The sequence below is a fragment of the Lichenostomus cassidix genome, chromosome 2, assembly GCF_008360975.1.
Source record: "Lichenostomus cassidix isolate B80296 chromosome 2, HeHo_3.0, whole genome shotgun sequence".
Taxonomy (NCBI): Eukaryota; Metazoa; Chordata; class Aves; order Passeriformes; family Meliphagidae; genus Lichenostomus; species Lichenostomus cassidix.
In genome coordinates, this window is record NC_139482.1 from 42,595,518 (window position 1) to 42,618,824 (window position 23,307).

Sequence of the window (23,307 nt, forward strand, 5' to 3'; positions counted from 1 at the left end):
AAGCTGTGCCTTGCAAAGGGAATGTTAAATATGAAGGGTGGGAGGGAAGAAGCTCTAGCTGTGTTTGTCCACTTGTTGGTGAGAGAGCTTAGGAAGATTTTAAGTCATAACCATTAGGGATAGGACAGTTTACTTGTGCCGCTTCTTTCTGGGCAAACTAATCCACTCAGTGAGTGGGACCTGAGAAGTGTTCTATTGGTATGAAGAGGGAATTGGAGGAGAGAAATGGGAAGAGACTGGTAACTTGAAAGGGAACTTTAAGAAATTGTGCTTTCCTCCATCGTGTAAGAGACTTAACTGCAGCTCTTTGGCCTGAAAAGGTGGAAATATAGCCAATAAATAATAAGCATCCTGAGGTGAGCTAAACCTTATGTCTTGAGAAGGAAACATAGGGCAGAGAATGGAGCAGGGTGATGTACTGCCTGTGTGGAAAGGGCAAAAGGACATAAATATCTGCATGGGCGGAGGATTAGACCCAAAGAGGATGCACTTCCTGGTGTGGCTCAGTTGACAGCCAGCAGGGAGCTGCTCTTGCAGAAACGGGAAAATTTGTTCACTCTAAATTCTTCTCCACATTCACATATGAGAGAACTCTTCAGACACCAGGGAAAGTTTTTCAGTGGATAAGTTATGAAAGAATTTTTCTTCTACTTCGCATGCTAAGAAGATGACAGATATAGTACAATAGCCATGCTATGTTCAGCAAGAAAAATCCCTCAAATGGAAGCGCTCTCAGGGAAGAGAGGCTTTTGTGTTCTGTTCTGCTTGTTCCTCTCTACCATTTTCCAGCATACATTTCAGATCTACCACAGTGTAGTGCACTTTGACCATCTCATAGCCATTTCTCAATGGGAACTGTCCTTTTGACAAAGACTGAACTTTCAGTCCCTTTGCAATTGACTTGGCATTACTCCCTTTCTCGACAGGTTCTGTTAGTATTTTCAGATGGGCTGGATGATTCACTGGAGGACCTCAAGGAAGCAGCAGACTCACTTCGCTTTAAAGGTATTATTACAGTACAGTGTTGATGCTCCAACCTCCTACTGCCAAAGGGCTGGTGTTCAGCTCCCCCATTTCAACTTTTCCACGTAACACTGCCTCTCCATGCTCATGTGGCATTGTCCAGGCGTCCCTGGGAGCAGGACTTCTCCATGTGAAATAGTGTTCATGATGACTTGTCACTATTCGGCAGATGATGCCAGAAATATGCCTAGGGGTGCAGAGGTTCTAGTTTCTTGAGTCCAGCACCAACAGCTGTGGAGCAATTCAGGATAGAACCTTCTCACTGATGAGAACAGCACAAGAGGTTAGATACAACTCTGACTTCTCTAGGAAAAAGCATGTTTAAACTTGTGTTTGGGCACTGAGTGGTAGGCTGGTCTGACAACTGGGGAGAGAATTCAATTGGAAAATTACTGTCCTGGATTTTTCTCTTACATATTTTTCTGAATAGCTTGATTTCTTTTAACAGACTATGTTGAAGTCATGAAATGTAAGCCTTTTAGTGAATTGCTGTTATTCAAGTTTATATTGTGAAATGGTATGTTTTAGGTATCCACTAATTTAAATCTGTGCTTATGTTGAAGGTCTTGATGCACTTCTATTAGTTGGCCTGGAGAATACACAGAACTTGACTGAATTTTGGGAAATAGAGTTTGGCAGAGGGTTTGGATACAACGAACCTCTGAGTGTTGGGTTTGCAGATATTGCGAACATCTTGCAGAGAAACCTTGTAAGTCCTTCTGATATAAATAAAGGGGGGGGCAATCAGTCCTTGTTTTATTATTAATATGTGTAAATAAAATGTTTCTTGTAATTTTTCAGGATACTGTTGCAGAAAGAAAATGCTGTAAGATTATTTGCAAGTGTCTTGGAGAAAATGGTGATCATGGTGTCCGGGGAAACCCTGGAAGTAAGGTAGGAGATCTAAGATAGACATTACATAAGATTTGCTTTATTTTTCAAAGTGTTTCTGGTTTTTGTAGTATTTCAGAGCATGCATGCATGTCCCCATGGCATTTAATATTGGGACAGATGAAGGAAAAACATGAAATGTGATCCTTTCTCTGCTGCATGCTCTCATGCAAAAGTGTTTTTGTAATGGAAATTATTCATACATATAAAAATCATTAAGCACTTTCCTGCACCTATTCAGCAGAAAATGGAGAAGGTTTAAAAAAATTGTCTGATTAATCAAGAGGCTTATTATCTATCAGAAATGGGAAACTTCCAACTGACAAGCTGAGTGTAAAACATAATCCATTTTCACATTTAGGTATGTGCTTCATCCTTTTGTGAATGGTTGTTCCAAATATCCTCTTGTATAAGTCTGGTTTTGAGCCAAGAGGATTACTTCTTTTAAGTTTTTAAATTGTTTTAAGCCTTTTTGAATATTACAGATATCACTACTTCTACAGCATGCTAGTAGAATTCATTATTAAAGTTTTTAATATATGTAGTCTCCATTTGACTACTATTCCTTCCATTATTTCTACTTATTCCAGTAGCATGTGAGGTAAATGATACCTCTAGTTAACACTCTTCAGTTATGTGGTTGCAGTTAAATGAAGTTTTGGTTATCCCTTAACAAAAGTATAGTCTTCTAATACTTCTTCATAAACCAATTTACTGATTTATTCCATTACTCTTGTTGATTTTCTTGTACATTTCTGTTTTACTAAAAGGCTAGGTAAAGCTGCTTAGCCAGTGTTCAGAATGTAAGCATAGTTGTTTTGCAACTAGAAATTCCCTTTGTTCCAGTTTCTCTCTGCTCAAGTTTTTGTCGTAAGGGTATGATATTTACATGACTTCCAATACAAAGTTGAAACGTTCCTATGTGTTTGCAAGGCATTGCAATAACTTTGTCCTAACCAGTTTCCAGCTCTCTGTATTTTTCATTTCACCTTAGAATTTCATTACTGTGTAATGCTTCCTTTTCCAAAGAATTAGAGATGTTTAATTTGACCAAGTATCCCAATGAGCTTTGTTAAGCCAACAGAGAGTTTCCTGAAATAACAAACTGAAATTTTATATTAACCATTGTTATTTTCTTGGGTTTGTGTTTGGGGGTTTTTTCACAGCCATGTCAAATACATAGGACTGTACAGAGTGTCTGTGTGAATGCAGGGAGCCTGCCCTCCTCAGCATAACCAGATCTAATTTTCAGGAAAAGTTTTCTATCTCTATGTGCAGAATAATCTGATAGAGATGAACTCAGTGTGCTTGGAGAACAGTGTTACTTATCTTTTAAACTCTCCTTCTTCAGGGAAGTACAGGTAACAGAGGGTCTCCTGGTCACCCTGGTGAGGAAGGTGGCATTGTAAGTAAACATTTATCTTCCTGCTATGATGACGTTATTTAGTTCCTGAGCCTGTCTGCACTTATTCACTGAGTACCCATCAATTTTAACCCAAAGTGTGTTAAAGGAACAGGTAAATACACAGATCTGTTTCTCTGTGCCTCTGCACCTCACCATAGATAGTTACACAGTTAAAAAAGCAGCTCACCAAAAGTGGATTAGTTATTCAGTAGAAAAAACAACCCACCTTCAAGTACAGACATTTCAGTTGGAAACTGGTAATGCAGTATAAACATGGCATGATAGTGAGAACAAAGAACCTGGTGCAACTCAAGTGAGTAATTGATATTCTCTTATGGCTCATCTGAAAATTTCCAGTTGACTTGAATTTGTGTCCTTAGTGCAGTGAATGGTGACACCATTCTGTCTTTAGTCTTATGTGATGAATTAACTGGTAATCATTATTGTATGGTTGAGACTGAACATTTCCTTTTGTTTCTTAGGGGGAGAGAGGCCCAGCTGGTTTCAGTGGGATTCAAGGAGACAGGGGATGTCCAGGTATCAGAGGCCATAAGGTAAGTATGTAACTTTGAAATATTTCCTGATTTTATTTCCCACAAACCTGTTTTCTGTATTGGGAACAAATCCCTGTGCTGTCTTTCTGAAGCATGGATGGACAGCAAGATCCAGCTGTAAGAATGGCAGATCATGTTTGCTATCTTATTTTGGGAGGTATTTTGTGTAACCCAAGCATGGTTGAATAGCTCAGTATTTTGCTGACTAAGCAGCTTGATGATGAATTTTTCACCACCAACTCCTTTGTTAAAGCTATAAAACTTTATGGAATGGGAATGAAGAAGAGGACTGTACTGCCTTCCCAGAGGAAAGGAGTAAATCCCATATGTGGCCATAGAGGGTTTTACAGTAGGGACTACCAGTACTGAGTCCAGCATACCTCTGCATAGCAAGCCATTGTGCCCTGATTTTTAAGCTCAATAAAAATACTTTTACCAAATTTCATCAATTTTTTTTTCATCTGTTTATTTTCAACTTTAGGGGGCCAGAGGCTATAGAGGAAGTCAGGTATGTGTTTTCATGTGTGATCAATTTTCTTTGAGAACAGTGTTTGGCTTCCTTTTAAGTTCACGTTACCCTGTAAAATGAAATTATAAACAAGGAAGGAAAATAGTATGAAAACTTCACAGCATTTACTACTGTACTTTTGCTATTGTTCTATAAGGATGGATTTAACATACCTATCACATTAATCAAAATCAGCAGTCATAATTGTATTTTTATATGATTGCAGTTATAGTTGATTTAGTCTAACTGATGGGAAAAGTATTTACTAACTAATTTGATAATCTGTTAAAGTAGTAATTCTGGTCAGCTGAATCTCATTCTAATTGTTGGGAAGAGAAGCAGAGGGAAAAAAGTCTGTAATATTTATTGCGGGTTTGGACAGCATTTTCACTAGATTGTTATTGACAAATTTTCAATATCTAAACTTCTCTTCAAGCTGTTCTTATAATTTCTTGTTAATAAAATGGAAACCAATGATCTATAATGGTACTAGTTTCCAAGCTACAGTGATTAAAATGAAATTAAATTGTATTGAATGCTTTGATACAAAACTACTTGTAAAAAAGATTTATGACCCTCAAAGAATCAGAAGATGTTTGCCTCCATGACTGGACAGCTGGGAGAAAGTTCAGAGAGTGTTTCTGATACCACAGCTCTATTTAAAGTACCGCTCTGTATTAATGCTTTAGTCTTCTCACATGTTTCTCTTCTCTTTTCCATTTTCTGCTCTGCTCTCTGAAGTAATTTGTCCTCTTTTAAATATCAAAAATATCTGATTATAGAAGAGGGAGAGTACTTGCTGATGGTTTCAATTTGTCAAAGTTAAATAGTGCAGTAGGACTTACCAAGTGCACAAGCCCCACTGAAATCCAGTGAATATGTGAATATCTTCATTATGTTGTGTCATTATACCCACAAATTTTATTTTAATTAAAAATATGAAACTTTCAGCACATAAAAAATGTGATTCAATTGTCCTAACTTAGTAAGGTTGAGGCAATTTATTGAAATTATTGAAGTCTATGAGGCATTTTACTATAGCTATTTGGAGAAAAGGCAATACTGAATATTTAATAGTATGAAGTTTGGCTCAGGTTTCCTGAGGTAGGAAGTGACTGATGGAAAAAAATAACATTTCAATATAAGTCGTGATTACTTATTTAGTGCTCAAAATTTTTCTGGAATGCTTATTCAAGGAATTCTTGTTTGTGACTTATTAATCTAATCAAAATGTACAGCTGGCTATTTTTTTATTAATCTAATAAAAATGTACAGCCAGCTATTTTTTCTTGTAGTAGACACAGAACTGTTTTAAATGAAAGAAATTCTTCGTCAGAAATTTTAACAAGGTGGTTTTGCAAAGTAAATTTAGGATCAAAAGCCACAAAACAGTTTTATCTGTGGTCTGTATTAGAGTGAGACTCTTGGTGGCTTTAACTTGTTCTTCTGCCATTTTCAGTGTTTGTTGAATATAATTTCAGCTTCCAGGTAGTTGTCTCTGCTAATTTAATTTCTTAGTAAAAATTAAAACACCACAGTTCATTCCTTCATTTTTATCCTAGTGAAGAAAGATGGAAGAAGTTTCAAAATATCCTTTAAAAATTGAGTGTGTTAATTGGCTGGGTTTGTAACATTATGGAGCATACATAAATGAAACAAGATGCTCACACTTACAACTTTATTTAGATGTCTCACACAAGTTAACTTTGCAAACTCCTTAAGGCTGGGATGAGTGTTTTGTGGGAAAATGACTTCCATAAATGTTTGCAATATGGTGAATCATTTTTGCAGGCTAAGGGAAAAGTCATGTGAATTTGAAAGGGAAGGTGACTGATATTTATGTAGCAAGTATCACATTGCTGAATGAGTTATGAAGTTTCTTAAAAAATCCTAAAGTCCAAGATCAGTCTTCTGTAATTATTTTTTAATCATTGTTATTCTTTCTGGTTTTTCAATCCACTGTTCATGTTATAAAACTATGTAAAAAAGAAAAAGAGCACAATACAAACTCCTAGGATGGTTGAAATCAGAATTACAATGTTATCAGCATGATAGATAAAATACTAGTAGTTATGTTTTGCAATAGACTTGGATTTTGAAGGTGCTGCAGTTGGGAAAAGATTTGAAAGCTAAAATGAGGAAATGCAGAATTTAAATCCTGATGGAAATCTATAATTTAGATAACCATTTTTCTTATTAAGTGCCCTTAACAATTAGTTGTTTTAGACATTCTTTATTAATTTAAAATGTGAATTATTAATTCAAATTTATAGTTATTATTCTTTATTATTCTTGCTAACCATTAAAAATCACAGATCTTATTCAAGTTTCCAGTGCAGGGTGAACACTTCTTTCTTTGCTCAAAGAAACAAATGGACTAATGCTAATAGGCTTTTTTGGTTTTCCTAATTGATACAGGGTGAACATGGTGAGATTGGATTTGATGGCACTGCTGGAGAGCAGGTAATCCTTACTTTAAATGTGCAGTGCTATTAAAGACACCTCCATGCTATTAAAGAATCTTAGGGTTCAAAGGTATAGATTTTGTGCCTTGAATAGGCTTTAATGCTGAACAGAAATTCATTGGTTGTGTGTTTAGAATTGCATATCTGATTGAAGCCGGATTCTGCCAGACAAAACTTGAGAACACCATTTATCAGAAAGAACAACTGTTAATTTTTTCTTCTTTCTGCTTTCCGAGTGCAGGGAGAACGTGGATTTCCTGGACCTTCTGGAGAAAAAGGCAGCAGAGGAAAATGGGTGAAGTATCCTTTACAACAATGTTTAGATTTTATGGAAACATCATTCCAAAGTGTAATGCTGTCTGTAATGCCTGAGGTTTTTTTAATAGCTACCTGTTCTCTAATATGCTGTCATGCCTGCTTTAAAGCAATGCAACTCCACTGACTTCAAAAGATCTGGCCTTCCTCTGACACAGATAGTATTTATACTTGTACCTGAATTGTTTGTGCTCTTTATATGAATTTAGGGTAGAAAAGGCCCCAGAGGAGAACCAGGTGAACAAGGAGAATCTGGTCTAAGAGGAGATCATGTAAGTGTATTCCTTTATATTTGTTATGTTGCACTGATTTGCACCTGGATTTTATGATGAAGATCTCTGAAATATGTATGATTTGAATTTTTCAGTCCCAGATAATACAGTCCCCTGCAAGAAGAATGGCATATTCTAGGAGTCCTGAACTCTTTAGATGTAGGTGGACTGGTGTGTTTTGATATGTTGCTTGGAAACAGGTGTTTAAACCTCAGGTCTCCTGCTTGTTTCTTGAATTTTTGGTTTGATAGTTTGTTTTTACCACAGGCAATATGACTCCTTTTGGAACTACTTATCATAGAATCATAGAAAGGTTTGGTCTGAAAGGGACCTTAAATATCAGCTAGTTCCAGACCCCTGCCATGGGCGGCGACACCTCCCACTAGACCAGGTGGTCTGGTGAAAAGATCAGGTAGAGTAGGGCAGTCTTCCCTGTTGGTTTCTGCCCTACAGAGGAATTTTAGATCACTTGAAAACCCTGTGCACTGACTCTTGGTTAGCAATTTATAATGATGCAAAGGCAAGTTACTTATTCATGTTCACATTTTTAACTTGAATGCTCTAGAGATCTACATAAATGCACTCGCTGAGGACTAAAATTCCAGTGCAGACACCACAATTCTTATATCACAACTTTGTCTTTTCACATATATTTCAAAGACTTTGTTCCAAAGAGTCATATATTGTGCTGACTCCTCTCTTTAATGCTTATATTGAAAAAAAACTGTTCAAGTGTCATGGTAATTTGCCTCTTTGGGAGATCAGGGTTTCACCTGATCTAGCACTAAGTGGCTAAATGGAACTCCATTCTAGTGTAACTCCCCATCTGAAACTCATGAGTTATTATCTTGACTCAATTAACTATATCAAATCAACCAGAACATTTTCACGTTTTCAGTTTAATTTGTTGCCCATTAATAATTTTGCCTTTAATGTTTATGGAAAAGAACTTTGTGGATTTTGCAGACTTTCCTATATAGTGTTCTTACAAGCATCTTCATTTAGAATAGCCTTTTTATTTCTTGTTGTCTGCTATTACAAATCTAATTCGTTCTATTTCTGTATCCTGCCTCTGCAGTCAAAGTAATAAAGGTGTGGTCATTCAAAACGCTGGGCTTTCCATTGGTCTTTTTCAGGGAGATCCAGGGGCTAACAATAACGTTACTGGTCCTAAGGGTGAAAAGGGAAACCCAGCACTGCAGGTAAGCAAGTAGTTCTACTTCGTGGAGAGCGGATTTATATAATTGCTAATTGCTATTGGCTGCCCAGTGACTGAGGAGGTTTTTGTTTGCTTTTTGCCTTTAATGTTTGTCTACAACACAAAAAACTTTAGGAACTGCTTGATACAGTTAAAAAAGGAAAAAAAAAGTTAAAAAATGTTTACAAAGACAATGGAAATGCCCTCATAATATTGAGCCAAGGGAAAATATGGATTTAGTATAAATATAGTATTCTACTGCAAATTTACATCAGAAACCTAAAAGGCTTCCAGTAGTGAGTTGCAAGGATACTGTTAAAAATCATGCTGGGAAAAATGCACAGGCTATCAACAGGCCGTACTCATTTTGTTATGGAACTGCTATTGCCTCAGGGTGGTGGGTGAACTCCCTTTTGATCTATAAATAGAATATAGGAGCTGGGATATGTGCTTATATAGTGATGTTTGAGTTTTTAACAGGTATTTGAGCAAAACTGCAGGAAGAGAAGCATAACAGAAAAGCATGGCTTGTGTTACCATTACACTTTGGAAAGAATAAGCAAGGCTGATAATGAGTTGGACAGTAGTATATAAATGATGCTAATGAGTTGGACAGTAGTATATAAATGATGCTGAATGAAAGCTTAAGAGGGTGGCAAGACTGTGAGAAAAATCCGCTATTTTAGAAGTTTGATTCTCTCCGAACAAGTAGGGTTGTATGCATATGTGTATGTCTGTGTAGAGTGTAGTGAAAGCAGCAGAAAAATTCTGAAGGTTACTTTTTGGAGAATAATTGGGTTTTGATGATGCTTTGGAAGCAAGTCTCATCTTAAGTAGTCCAGCTGAAAGGCTGAAGTCAACAGAAATGATTTCACAGAAGCCTTGATTTAGTATTGGCTTTTAGTAACTGGAAATCCAAAGCAGATGTGATCTGTCTGGTTTATAATTTTTGAATATAAATGATTTGCAGAAAGCAAGAATCAACTTTAGTATGACACAACTGATTGCAATGAAAATACTTAGAAGAAGAAACAAAGAAGGAATGTGTAAAGAAGAATGTGCATGTAAAAGAAAAAGGAAGGAGTGTTTAAAGAGGTTGGATCATTACTTTGTTTTGCAGGGAGACCCAGGCCCCCATGGACTCCAAGGAGAGCAGGGTGATGTCGGCCTCAATGTAAGGATAGTAATCAATATGGGGTGGAAATAACTGATAATAGATACAGTGTGGTTTCCACTGAGAAAACCTATTTTTGTCTTCTTCCTGTTATCCCACCCTTCAAACTCCTGCAAGGAGAGGGAACAAAAATCTTCCAGACTTTTCATAGTGAAATGTATTTGACTTCAAATTGAGTAGCTTATATATATATATATATATATATATACATATACACGGGTGTGTGTGTGTGTTTTCTTTTGTTTAAAATCAGGAATTTGCTTTCCTATTAATTTCAGCTCTGATTCATGTGATGTCACAAGCTTTAAACTCAATTTCTTTTTCAATGAGCTGTAATTGCTCAATGGTTCCACAGTAGATAAATCTGTCTCTACTTTTTGCCCATGACTACAAGTTTTCTGTGTCTGTTCAAGCATATAGATGAGCTCACTGGCAGCTGAGCTGCTCTTTTTTAGTTCACTGGAGACTGGAAATTGTGAAGGCATCTCTTCTAGTCTGTCAGAATGGTGCCTAATGCCAAAGTCTGGCACGATCACTCCTCAGTCAGGCTGCAAAAACATCCAGAAGGCCTCCGGTGATATGAGGTTCAGCAGTAACATTCACTAGAGCTGCTGAGCAGTGTGCAGCAGGACGTGTTACAAACCTCTGGGCTCACACGGAGAGAAGACGGCTTTTGTTCTCTTTATTTTAGCCAAAGGGCAGCTGACTGGGAAGATGTTATCCAGAATTTTGTTGAAATGTCTTCCCTCTGCACTCATTAAGGGTCTAAAACCTTTTTTCTTTTTGGAAAGGCTTACTTGTGTAAGAATTTCTGTCCCAAATCCACACTTTTCTCATTTTTTACCTTAAATGTTTCTGTGGAAATTATCTCTGCTTTCTTTAAGCTGTATTTGATTTTGTCGTATATATAATGTGTTTTATGATAAGCTGCTGTTTCACATATTGCTCAGTGTTTTGGATGTAATTTCTCATTCTTCTCCTTCCTAGGGTGTAGCAGGTCGAAGAGGCCCTCCAGGTATAAAGGTGAGTGGCTGACACTGCTCTACCTATTTATATGCAGCTGCATGGCCAGCCTGAGTGTTTGCTCCTCTTAAGGGAAAAACTTCATTGTGAGCCGAAACACAACTGTTTAACAATCAAAAGTCTATTTCAAGCCGAGGCAGCCTTTGAATCTCAGGTGGATATAGCAGAGGCCCTTGAAGAATTGAAGAATTTGGAACTGGAAAAGAGTTTTCATCAAAATAAAAAGACAGTTACTTTTATTATAAGGGCAAGTATGGAAAAGTAGTTAGAACAATGACTGTCACTAAAGCTAACAGGAATGAGTAGTCAGGCTGCAAAGTCTGACAGTTTATTCCTCCTTTGCTGCACGCACACAGAGATATGCATGATGCACACATGCAGCACAGATAAAATTTGGGCAAGTTTTACAGGATGCTTTGCTAAAAATAAACATAACAGTGTTAACTGCAGATCTGAAAATTGGCTCAAAGCATATAACACAATCAAGATTTTGAAAATAATTTCCCAAGTCAATATCTAAAGGAAGATAGGATGTAGAGAATACGTCAAACCCACTGCATGCTGACTGATCATTCCAAGAAGATCCTCTGGTGGAAAAATCTCTCGTGTCACTGAGAGTTGACAATCTCTCTCTCATTGTTGGGTGGTAGCCCTGGTTTTCTTAGATTTATACCCCGTAGAGTCACAATGAAAGAAAAGTTTCCTGAGATGTACTTAGTAAAGACATCACTGCAATTCTCTTATATGATAATTCAGATAATGTTCTTGGAAAAGAAAGCTTGTTTGTGCCAGAGTGTGAACTACAAAATACAGTTATGAAAACAAGTCCAAAAGCAGCTATATTCAAGGATGGGTTAGTGCAAGTAAAATTAGATTCTAGGTATTCTCAAATATAGGTTATATGATCGTTCTAGAAAACCTTACTTCACACAAGTGGTTCACATTTGACTCAATCTCTCTACCAAGCTGCTAACACAAATAAAGAAGATGGTATATGTCATGGTATATGTCACGGTATATGCCCTTTATCTTAGTGCTTAAAAACCCAAGGAAACATTGCAATTTTGTGTACAACACTGTCAGTACCAGCAGGATGGAGTGTCTTGAAGTCCTGTCCTCTGTTGGATTATGGGAAAGGGGAAGAGTTGTAGTTTCTGAATAAATGTGCAAACCAGCATTTTGATTAGGCCAAATGTAAAATGTTAATAAATAATAGCAAGAATAACCGCAGTGATGCAATATAAAACATCAATTTCAGCAAAGGAAAAATACTACTGGGAGGGGGTAGTATCCCCAGTTTGGATTTCACTTTGAGAATCCAGAATTTTCACTGAGGTACTGCAGATAGGAATAGACTGAAAGATTTTGATACTATCTGCTTTGGCTATTGCAAGGGATCAGTATAACTTGAAAGAGTAAGAGCATTTTATAGTTCTTTCCTATTTGTATCTCAGAAATTATTTATAGAGTTTATGAAGACATTTTAGGTTAAAATATTGAAGGATATTCATCAAGCCTGCCTCTTCATTATTCCAGTCCTTGCTTGATCACTCAGAAATCAATTTCTTAGGTTATTATGAAACTTTGTGCTTTTTTTTTCTTTTCCCCCTTGGATTACAGCTGAACTCTGATGATATTTGCATTATTCTGTCATGTACCAACAAAAAGAAATAATCCAAGTAAGCTATGAGATATGGGATATTTTAACAGGACTGAAACAGAAGTCAGTGGAAATGGATCTATACCAAATCTTGTTTGTACTAACAAGCACAAGAACTCTGGTGTGGTTAGAAAATAAGAATATTCAACTTGCTTAGTAAATTCACAGAGTATAGAATTAGTTGAACCTTTTCAACTAATTGAACCTTAGTTGAGACAACTCTCTTCATCTTCATGGAAGCCCCCTCAGCCAGTGATGAGGCCACCCTTTTGTAAAATGGCAGGAAATAAGAGAAATGAATGAAACTCACAGCAACAGAGAACTTTTAAACTGTTTTCATTCAAGTAATTGATAATCAGCTTTGACTTCTAAAAGCCTAATAAAAGACCATTTGTCTGGGTCAGTAAGCATTGAAAAGTAAATACCAATCAGTGATCAAATGCAGATATTGTAAATATCCTTCACTGAAAAGGCGTAAAAAGTGAATGGCAAAGGGAATTACACACTTCTATCTTCCACATCCCCTGGAGAAGCAAGATGGAACAGTAAACCGTGCAATATGGCAGTGGCATCCATCCTTGGGTGAGATTTTGGGTGTTGTGTCTTCCCACTGGGATCACTTGCATGGCAGGATGTTACAAAGCTGGCAAAGGGCATAGGTCTATCAGCAGAAGTTATGAGAGCTTCACTGTGAAGCTTTCCTGGTGTCCCTGGGCCGGGAAGCGAACTATTTAGTCCTGATGTTTGTGGGGTCTTCAAGGGCCCTTTGTGGACCCTAAAATCCTGCTTTGTAAGGACTTATGAAATGGCCATTACCTCTGGAAAAGGAAGATTTTGTGCTGAAATGGACTAAAGAAGAACCTCTCTTTCAGATAGATAGGATTGATATTGATGGTGACGTATTCAGGGGCAAATAATCAAATTAGAGACGGTGAGCCAGAATTCACCCACCTAACACCTAAAGACTTGTGCTGGGTTTAGCTGTTAATAAAAGGCACTGAAATAACACCCTCAGCAACAAAGTCATTAACTTCCCTTGCAGGCAGCATGACCACCCTGTTCACCATATCCTAAGGTCTCTTCCCAGGAATTCTAGTTCCAATTGTCTGCACCTTTTTGTAATAAAAGGAGGCTAACGTTTTCAAATAGTTAAAAGAACATAAAGAAGCACAGCTAGCCATTCCGATCAGTCAGAAGTAGTCAGCAGGCAGAAGGAACAGAAGGTGTGGTGTGGAATCCCAGAGGTCTTTCTCACAGACAAGAACAACACAGCAGTCTTTATGCTGGAAACAAAGCAAAATAGTGAAGAGGGAAAGGAGAATAAATTAAAGGAAGGCAAGAGAGAAAGGAAGAAGGAGGGGAGAAGAAAGGACAACCACTTTTCTGGGTTTTGATTCAAAGTAAATTTAAGTAGCTGAAACCTTTATATTGGTTTTGGCTTCTAGTAGAATGTGCCTAAGAAATTTATCCATTTTCACTATAGTAAAAATGATTTTTGTGGAAATCCATTTCTACTTTATTTTTTTACATCTGGCAATAACATATACTAACTGATGTTCCATTTTGCAGTGTTCTTACTCTGGCTATAAATTAACTTTCTTTTTAGATTTTGGCGCTTTTTTTCTGTTGTTATGTTTTGTTTTATTCACATGGTGAAGAATGAAAGTTCAGCCTTTTAAATTCATTTTTCCTTAGAAGATTCTTTCCAGAACCATCTCTTTCCCAAGAATATTCAGACATATGTTTATGATTTCTCCAGTGAAAGGGGGTCTGCAAGGCCTGGAGTTTCTTGGTGCTAATTGCCACCATTTTACTCAATCCAGAAGACAGTGAGTATTTCTTATGGATGTCAGCTAAACTGACTCATCCTCAGCTTTGTGGAGATGGGAGCTGGAAAAGTTTTTTCCATCATCAAAGCAGATTTGATTTGCCTCACTAAATAACCAGAGTGAAAGATGGGGAGTAAAAAGGGGTATAATTCTAGCATGGTTGTGAAATCATGATTCCCCTTCAGAGCCATTCTCCATGGATAAGGGGAAAGAGGATCTGCTCTTGTGGCCTGCATTTATGACTTCTGGTCTTAGCAGTGTACAAGGGTAATGAACAAATATTGCTGAGACATAGTGTGAAATTTATTCAGCAAAATAAAATGGACCTCCTCTGCTGCAGGTTTTATATTCATCATGCCCCTTAAAAAAACAAAGAAAAGCTGCTTTTCTGCTTTTTATTTGAGTTTTCTTCAACAGAAATTTGAAGCTGTTTGAAAGCTGTTTGAGAGCATTGAAAAATATTCTATCAACTGATACTCTGTACAGATATGAAATTATTATCTTTTGATGTAAAATGACAAATACTAATTTGTCTGGGTCTGTTGTTTTCTTGGGTTTTGTTCTGGCAGGGTGAACAAGGAGATCTGGGGCAAACAGGTTACTCAGGTGAAACTGGCCTTCCAGGCACACAGGTAACTAATAGTACTTCAGAGTGGGGTTTGTGTTAGTTATGGACAAAATAAATTGTCAGCCTTGATCTTTTGTTTGTATTTTGGAAAGCTTTGTTGACTTCAACTAATGAATATTTATGAGTAAGAATCCTCCTTGAGGAGGTAAATATTTTCTGTAATCCTGAGGAATTAAATGTGGCAAGGTGCATGGGTGCAACTTCTAGTGAATTTAAAACAGGAACATGAGTCACAAAAATAAGTAATTTAGCCAGTACATCACCAACTTTAATGACATTATTAAGCAGATATCTTCGAAATGAATTCATTAGAAATTGGTAGCAATAAATACATAAAATCTATTGCATTGACAAAACCAATGAGAAAAGCTTTGTGTTTAAAAAATTTGCTAGGTGGAGTAATTTTGAAGAGAATTATAATGGTAGATTTCTTACAGTAGCTTCTAGTTTAAAGATGCTCTTAGGTGCTCTAAAGATGCTTTTAACTTTACATTTTTGGATGGAGAAAGCACGCCTGGTTGGTAGTAGGTTGCTTATGGCTCCCTTGGTATCTTAGACACCCCAGTGAGTCTCAATCAGGCTGGCAGGCAGTGACTATCTCAGCTGCTTCACACAGGCAAATCCTTACAACCAAACAGCCAGAAGTTTCACCTGTAAGATAAAGATTGTAAAACAGGCACTAGGATTCTGGTCATTGCAGCAATCTGATTGTCATTGAAAGGTTGGTAACATTGAACTGACTTTTTGTTTCAATGGTTCTTTGTATCAGGGCCCAAGAGGACCACAAGGGATCAGAGGACCTCCAGGACCACAAGGCATGCCAGGCCCTCTGGTTAGCATTAAGTAATATATTCCAGCTGTATGCATTATGGCTTTTCATTCCCAGTGTTGAAATTGTTTTAATAAAGAGTTTTCAAAAAGTTTATAAAAAGTAGAAACTGAGGACTTTTTGGTGTAGTACTTAAGTAAATTGATTTGCAGTCTCATGATAAAATAACAGCCTTGAAAATAAATTTAGGTGGGTGAATAGCAGCTGCTAGGGAATGATGATGATGTAACTGTGGAGCACTGTCTGCTGAACTTATCACTTGTGTGGTGCTGTTGATTTGGGGGATCCTTGTTCTGGAATTATACCATTGTAACTCATGACTGGAATGTCTTATGCTGTCAGCCTTGGTCATCTGTTTCAGCCAAGTAATGATGCTCATGCTTACATACCCAACTATATGTGTGCCTTGATATTTTTGTACACATATGCATGTATTTACTATCTATGGTATCTATGTAGATAAAAAATAACATTTATGTCACATTTGATAGCATTTTGAGAATCTTATGCAATTTTACAGATAAAAGGAAATAAGTGGAATGATAGCTTGACCAGTAACTCTTACCTGTGGTCCTCAAAAGCCTAGTATTTTTACTGATTCTGTAGTGAGTTCAAGTGGCAATGAATCCTTGAGTGCAGTGAGCCCTTGATTTTTTCACTGTGCACCTTTTAACTGATGCCTCTTATTACAGGGTAGTCTGGGGACTCCAGGTTCACCCGGCTCTGTTGGAAAGTTAGGTGCAAGAGGAGGAAAGGTAAAGATTTTTTAATCCTCTAATTGCAGCAATTTAACAGTATCATTCATTCAAGGATCTGACCGAAGAAGCGTGAACTGACAAGGGGTTAGTTCCATGCTGTGAAATGTGTAGAATGTTACATTTTATAGATATTTTTAGATTGCTTGGCAAGATAAGTGATATCTTGTGCAAGGTAATCTTACAGGTGTCAGAGCTATCCTAAGAAATTTTTAATGTTGCCATCACCACTGCTGTAATTTCTCTTGTGATAATGGTTCTGAATGGGCTCATTCTCACAAAATGGATCAGGAATAAGGCAGTGCTGACCCTTGAGCTTGTTTTATGATTCCTAGAATCTGTCCAATCCATTGAAAATACCAGTGAATCATAGAATATCTCAGGTTGGAAGGGATCCATGAGAATCATTAAGTCCAACTCCCTACTTCTTGCCGGACGAACTAAAACTAAACCAAAAAGAGCATCATTCAGATGCTGCTTGAACTCTGACAGGTTTTGTGCTCTGACCACTTTTCTGGGGAGCCTGTTCCAATGACCAGCACTGGATCATTGACTTCACCCTTGGATGGAAAACTTTTTCCTAACATCCAATCTGACCTTCTCAGTTCAAAAAAGCATAGCTGCTTATTTTAACTGTGTTTTTCTAAGGATTCCAAACGAGTTCAAGGGACCTTGTATGTTATGATGTCTATTTTAGAGGAATGCACATGTTGAGAAAAACTGAATAAATATGAAGTTGAACAGAAAGGCTTATACTAACAGGTTGTTCACATTAGTGTTCACTTACTGGTAATACATGTTGTCCCTTACTTTTCTTTCATTTATGGGTGTTGATGTGTGAGATTTTATTTATTAAAAATAACTCAGTTTAGGTGTTGTTGCATCTCTGAATCTGAAAATGACAAATAATATCGGTTAGCTAAGACTTTCAGTCTCTTTGAAGGGTTGTAACATTCAGCAACAAAGAGGTATCAGAAGGTCAATGTGCTATGAAAAGAGTCACTGTGTGAAAACATATATTAAAACAGTGACAAAAATTGGGAAGATATATAGAAATTTCCATCATACATTCCATTTTCTCAGTCTGGTTTCATGCTGTTTAATATTAGATTCTTTGTTAGAAGAATGTTCAATTGGAAAGTGAAAACAAAAATGGAACTGAAGAAAAAAAACTCTGCAAGAGGACTAAGAGCACAATACAGACAGCCTGCCTGAGAAATATCATTTGCTATCAACAGGTGCTTCAGGCTGGTAGAATTCCAGAATATGTCCTACTATCATTAATATAAATTTTTCCAGTACCACCACCAAGAACAGTCCATGAAATGTGTCTATAATGGAATGCTTTTTCCCAGCATCAAGTAGTCTATAAAACATATAGGCATGCTTCAGTTTAACAGATAAGTTTGCATTTCAGAAAGAAGAATTCTCCTGAAAGAGCCAAACTAATGGCTTTTGTGTTTCAATTATAACAGGGTGAACCTGGTGACCCTGGAGAGAAGGGCCTAGTTGGACCACCTGGACAGAGAGGCATTCCTGTGAGTCTTTCTGCCTTAATTTGGGACCCCTGTTATTTTAAGACTATCCTTCTGAATGGGTACATTTCATTTCTCTATTCCATTTCTCTTTTCTCTATTTGATACAATTAAAATCATTTCACCTTTGGTTCTCAGTTTCCTTATGGACACCAGATTTCTTGTGGGCTAGAGTGAATACCTTTCTCCTCAAATTCTCTAGAAGAGAGAAAGTATAATAAAGGTAGGGCACACAGTGGAAAGGAACTATGACTGCTATCCTTGTTTTCCCTCTACCGTTTTTGCCATCATTTACTAGTGTTTTCAGATTGTGTTTTGATAGCTGGTTCTACTTCACCAGTCTTAACAGCTTGGGAAACTCATTGTAATGGAACATCTTTATTCCAAAATGAAATTGGTTATAAACCTAATCCTCTATTAAAACCTAACTCATAGCATATTTAACATACACAGGGCATGGATGGCAGAGATGCCTATGGTCCTGAAGGAAGCAAAGGAGCAAAGGTAAGTGCTTCAAGTCAGAGTCTCTCAGTCTCCATTCTACTGTGTCAAATCAAACATGCCCATCCATATTTGATTAAAAAGAAATGTAAAACATGCCAAGTACATTTCTAAGGTTCAGTGAGAGGCTCAGGATTACCACCATGCTTGTGAGACATTTTTCCACAGGATATTCTTTTGAGGACCACTCACTCTTACTCTTTCCCTGATGTGTGTATATATATGTGGAGGATTGTACTTCTTGGATTACATAGTGCTTTCTTCTCACTTCAGCCTGCCTGACTGGACACTGTTATTGGCAAGTACTGATGGGCCAGCCACTACGTACTCTTTTAATTTTTCTTCTTTCAGAGGAGGGATTCCTTAACTACCAAGGTGAGGGTGATACCCTCCAAACATCCTCTCTGTTCTAATGTGAAATATTCTTCCTTGTGCTTCTACAGTCACAGTAAGATCTGAGGATTAACCTCTGGATTGCTAAGAAATTCTTATCATTCCCTTCACAGTGCTGAAAAAAAGAATGAAATGCCTACATCTCTAAAATTATACAAGAATCCAGCTAAAATAAAAAGTATTCAGAAATGAGGAGGTCAAAATCATGGCATCAGTGGATCAGTCCATGAGCAAAGTGGTTAGGATGTTGGAAACAGCTGCAGTTCTCCTTTCAAAGAGTTTGTGCAGTATTGCAACACTAGTCCTTTCTTGTTGCTTGAGAAACAGAAAAGGCCCAGTGAATCTCACTGGTAGGCCTATCTGTTTCACTCTCCCTTTTTGTGGGAGAACCAGAATATTGCGAAAAGCCACAGAAAAGATATGAAAGGCATTCCAGGAGCCTCTCCAATAGATGAACTCCTTTTTCTAAAATGGCTTTTTGGTAAAATGGTTCTTGATACTTCTTATTTTCCAATCTCTTTTCTTACCTTCATAGCTCTAACAATTTCCTTTGATGGGAGAGTTTCATAGGTTATACGTATTTTATATGCAAGAGGACAAGGACATATATAAGTAGTATGAATTCTGATGTTTAGGAAAGATACACTTCTGATTGTTTTCTGTGAGAGTTTCCATATTCCATATTGAGTATGAACAAAGAACACAACAGAAACTGAAGTAACTGAAAAAAATGGATGAATTTTTAATAAGGCAAGAAAATATTATGGTGTGGCTAGCACAGGTCTTTCCCATGAGAAATCCTTTTGTGTTTTATAAATAAAGATAAGGTTTGGATGTTATTAAAAACAGTGTCCCAAGACTTGGACGGTGCAGACCTGGCCAATCAGGCCTAGGGGGAGGTTTTTGACTGACCAATCTGGGTGACTTTCGAAAACTCTATATATATGATGAAATCAAAACAATAAAGACCTTTTCCTTCTTGCCACTGAGAACTGACTTCCTTACTCTGCTAGCTGCTCAACAGCGACATTATGGTATTATTGTTTAGTCTGGATGGTATAAAATTTTGAAACTGCGTTTAAACACTGAGTTCTGAATGTTCTACTTTACTCGTCATTGCTACATGAGTTCCAGTGCTTGTTATTAGGAGGCATAAATAAGTTTTGATAAAACACTTAATTGAGAAATGGAACATTTTTGAAAATCTAGAAACTGTTGGAAATTCTTAAAATGCTCTTCCTTAGATGAGTAAGATATTTATCTACAATGGTAGCATTTGAGACCACAGTAGCTGCCACTATTATTCAAATGAGTTGTAAAGCTGAGAATAATTTTGAAATGGTTTTTGGTTTAAAGACATAAAACACTAAGCAGATCACAAAGTTCTAGATTCTCATGAAGTCTTTGTCCTTTCTTTTCATAGGGAGAATCTGGATTCATAGGATATCCTGGTCCAGAGGTATGATTAAATGGGCATGTTTGCATTCTTTTTGTCTTGTTTTACATTATTCTTATTTGGAAGAGGTTAGCTGTGTTACTGTCTTCTCCTTTCCAATAAATTTTGGATTTCATTCATTTTCAGGGAGAAGAAGGAGATCAGGGCATTCCAGGAGCTGAAGGACCCAAAGGAATTAGGGGTAGAAGAGTAAGAATAATAAGTCTGCTAAATGTGTGAAGAGTTCTAAAAGTAAAACATTTACAGCCAGTATTTTAAAATTGGTTCCCACTCTGATCTTTTATTGGCATATCTTGGGCAAGTGGTCTTGAGAGAGTGCAGGTCTAATTCTTCAGAAATGCTATAATTCTTAGGAGTATCTTTATGAAAATGCAAGATCTATCTCACAATATCATTACAGAGTTCTTTTCCCTGATGAAATTTGGTACCAGTGCATGCAATTATAAAAAAATAAAACTTGTATTTCTATTTTAGGGTAATGCTGGCACACCAGGTTCCCTGGGAGATCCAGGTGACCAAGGACCATCAGGACCTATGGTAATTTTATTTTTTATTTGTTTAAAAAAATAATTTCAAAAAAATCACCCTTTAATTACTCTTATACTTACTATTCAATTAATGGAATATCTAATAGCATTTCACATGGTAAACTGTGCTTAATCAGTCTGGCAGTTGCACAGAGTTATGTCTTGCCTGTGGATGTGTGTGCACCTGTTGTTGGAAATGGAATGGAAGCAATACAATACTGGCCAGAACATCTTCCACAGTATTTGGTATTGTCTTTAGGCTGGTTAAATATCTAACTAAAAGAGCCGGGAGTACTGAAATATAGAACTGAATTGATCTGCTGGAAGCAGATCATTTAAAAGCAGATAATTTCTTTTTTCATTTAAAAAGAAAGAGCTGTTTAAAATAGAACTTGCAGTTGCAGACGCTTATTTAAAGCTTAAATTTGCTGTCACCTGTTAATCCATATATACAAGTAGATGTCTAGATATAATTTTCCAGTGTCTGTGTTCTGCATTTTACACAACAAAATGTTTTATTCTCTACTTAAGCAGGTGAAAGGATTGTGGATTTCAATAGGATTTAGGACTAACCCTTTAGGCAGTTAGGAAAATCCCTGTATGTATCTGTGTTTATTCTATGGCAATTCTGAAAATCAGCTCCATAGCAACCCCATTCACTACTGTTAACAGTTTTCTTGTTAAACTTTCTTCAGCTTATTCTTTCAGTCTAAATGTAAAACATTATTGATAACAATATCTTTACCTGTATAACATGGCCCACAGGATGCATGCAGCTTTGAAAACATTTTTTTCCTTTCTCATTACGCTGTGTTGGTTAATGAATGTACTTGTCCCAATTTATTCAATGATGCTGGGCACAAGAATGGCTAAGAGTGCCAGCTGGAGTACATTGCCTTCTCTGCTGCTTGGCTACTCAGAAAAGTTACAGATAGATCTTGTGAGTTGATGAGCTGCAGCTGTAAGCCTTGCCAGTCCATGGTCCAAGCAGAGATATTTCATGTTCTAAATCTCCTCTTCAGATGTAGAAATGAGAGGAGACCTTAGGATTTATGGTCCTGGTGGCATTATTGCAGTAGCAGTGCATCTGTGAAATGAGAAAGTGGAAACTGTGGGAAGTGGAAGAGATAGGAATGCAAGAAGAGGTACAGGTAATAGTCAGGGCCAGCCAAGACAAGCTTGTTTTACCCATCCTTCCTAGCTTGGTGATTTGATTATCCATATATATCAACTCTGCACAGCTCTGTCACTACCACAGAGTTGCTGCAAGCAGCATTCATTAGGACTCAGGCAATTCACAATTAACTCTTGCTGAACAGTACCAAAGAAGACCATGGACCTGCTGGGAAGCATAAGAAGAAAAAAGCATGGAATGGCTGTGATGGTGCTAGCAGCAAGACAGCAGAGGAGGTCAGGAAGGTAGCTCAGGCAGATGGAGGAATAGAAGTTTAATTGGACGGGAAAAGAACAAATATGGACACAGGGCTGTAATTTGGAGATATAAGTAAATACATAATTTTGGTAAATTATAGTGTTATGGTAGAGAGAGGGTGTAGTAGTCGTTCGACTACTTGGTCATCCGCCTGGACGTCCGCCTAGCTCTCAGCCTAGAGCGCCTGCTCTGAGGCTCAAGGTGCAGCTGCTAGCGGTCAGCCTCGGCTGTCCCCTGCTGACACCTCTGCAGATGCGGATGACTCGTGCAGAGGGGAGCCGGCCCCTGGTGAGCAGCTAGCATGGCGCGGTGAAAACAGGAAAAAGGTGAAAAGTTGCAGGACGGGGTCTCCCCTGTGATCTCCTTTATTAGGAAGGGTAACGTCGATCTCAGTGAGACATAGGGGGAAGAGAACACTCGATAGATCAGGGGTGACACGGGTTTAAGAGGGGAGGGAAAATGGGGTGGAGCATTAGACATAAACCAATCATAATACAACTGAGGGGCGTATACATATAACATAGAACCAGTAAAATTTTTTAAGGGGAGGGTATAACTAACAATAACCAATTAACATCTGAACATAACCGAAGGTTCTGGAACAGGGGGCAGGCCTCAGACCTCGGTACCACCTTCGGTTCCCTCCTCTTGGGAGGAGTTCCACTCATCGGAGGCAGAGTCCTCCTGAAGGGCAGCTGCTACCGAGGCTGGACCTCCCACAAGAGGGTAAGGAAAAGTTGGGATGTGGAGTTCAAAATCTTCCAGTGTATATCACTGCAGCTCCCTGGGAGTAAGTGAAAATTTTCAGTAGTCTTATTATGCGTCTGAAATGCGCGTAGGATGAATACTCTCAAGCTCCCTTGAAAATTAGTTATTTTCTGTGTGTTTAATTCCTGTTATGAAGATTTCACAGCACTTTTGTTTTGAAAAAAAG

The 23,307-nt window shown here is 37.6% G+C and overlaps 1 protein-coding gene across 1 annotated transcript in view; it reads left to right on the forward strand.

Annotated features, from left to right (window-relative positions):
* Positions 1-23,307, forward strand: part of COL6A6 (collagen type VI alpha 6 chain) — a 64,445-nt gene that overhangs the window by 30,117 nt on the left and 11,021 nt on the right. Inside the window, exons 6-25 of the mRNA XM_085051244.1 lie at positions 927-1,005; positions 1,587-1,732; positions 1,825-1,917; positions 3,266-3,319; positions 3,802-3,873; positions 4,355-4,381; positions 6,800-6,844; positions 7,088-7,141; positions 7,371-7,433; positions 8,570-8,635; positions 9,752-9,805; positions 10,793-10,828; positions 14,887-14,949; positions 15,715-15,777; positions 16,467-16,529; positions 18,005-18,067; positions 18,518-18,568; positions 20,382-20,417; positions 20,541-20,603; positions 20,889-20,951. Of these exons, the coding sequence (XP_084907370.1) occupies positions 927-1,005; positions 1,587-1,732; positions 1,825-1,917; positions 3,266-3,319; positions 3,802-3,873; positions 4,355-4,381; positions 6,800-6,844; positions 7,088-7,141; positions 7,371-7,433; positions 8,570-8,635; positions 9,752-9,805; positions 10,793-10,828; positions 14,887-14,949; positions 15,715-15,777; positions 16,467-16,529; positions 18,005-18,067; positions 18,518-18,568; positions 20,382-20,417; positions 20,541-20,603; positions 20,889-20,951 (1,254 nt within the window). The remainder of the gene's footprint in view (positions 1-926; positions 1,006-1,586; positions 1,733-1,824; positions 1,918-3,265; positions 3,320-3,801; positions 3,874-4,354; positions 4,382-6,799; positions 6,845-7,087; positions 7,142-7,370; positions 7,434-8,569; positions 8,636-9,751; positions 9,806-10,792; positions 10,829-14,886; positions 14,950-15,714; positions 15,778-16,466; positions 16,530-18,004; positions 18,068-18,517; positions 18,569-20,381; positions 20,418-20,540; positions 20,604-20,888; positions 20,952-23,307) is intronic.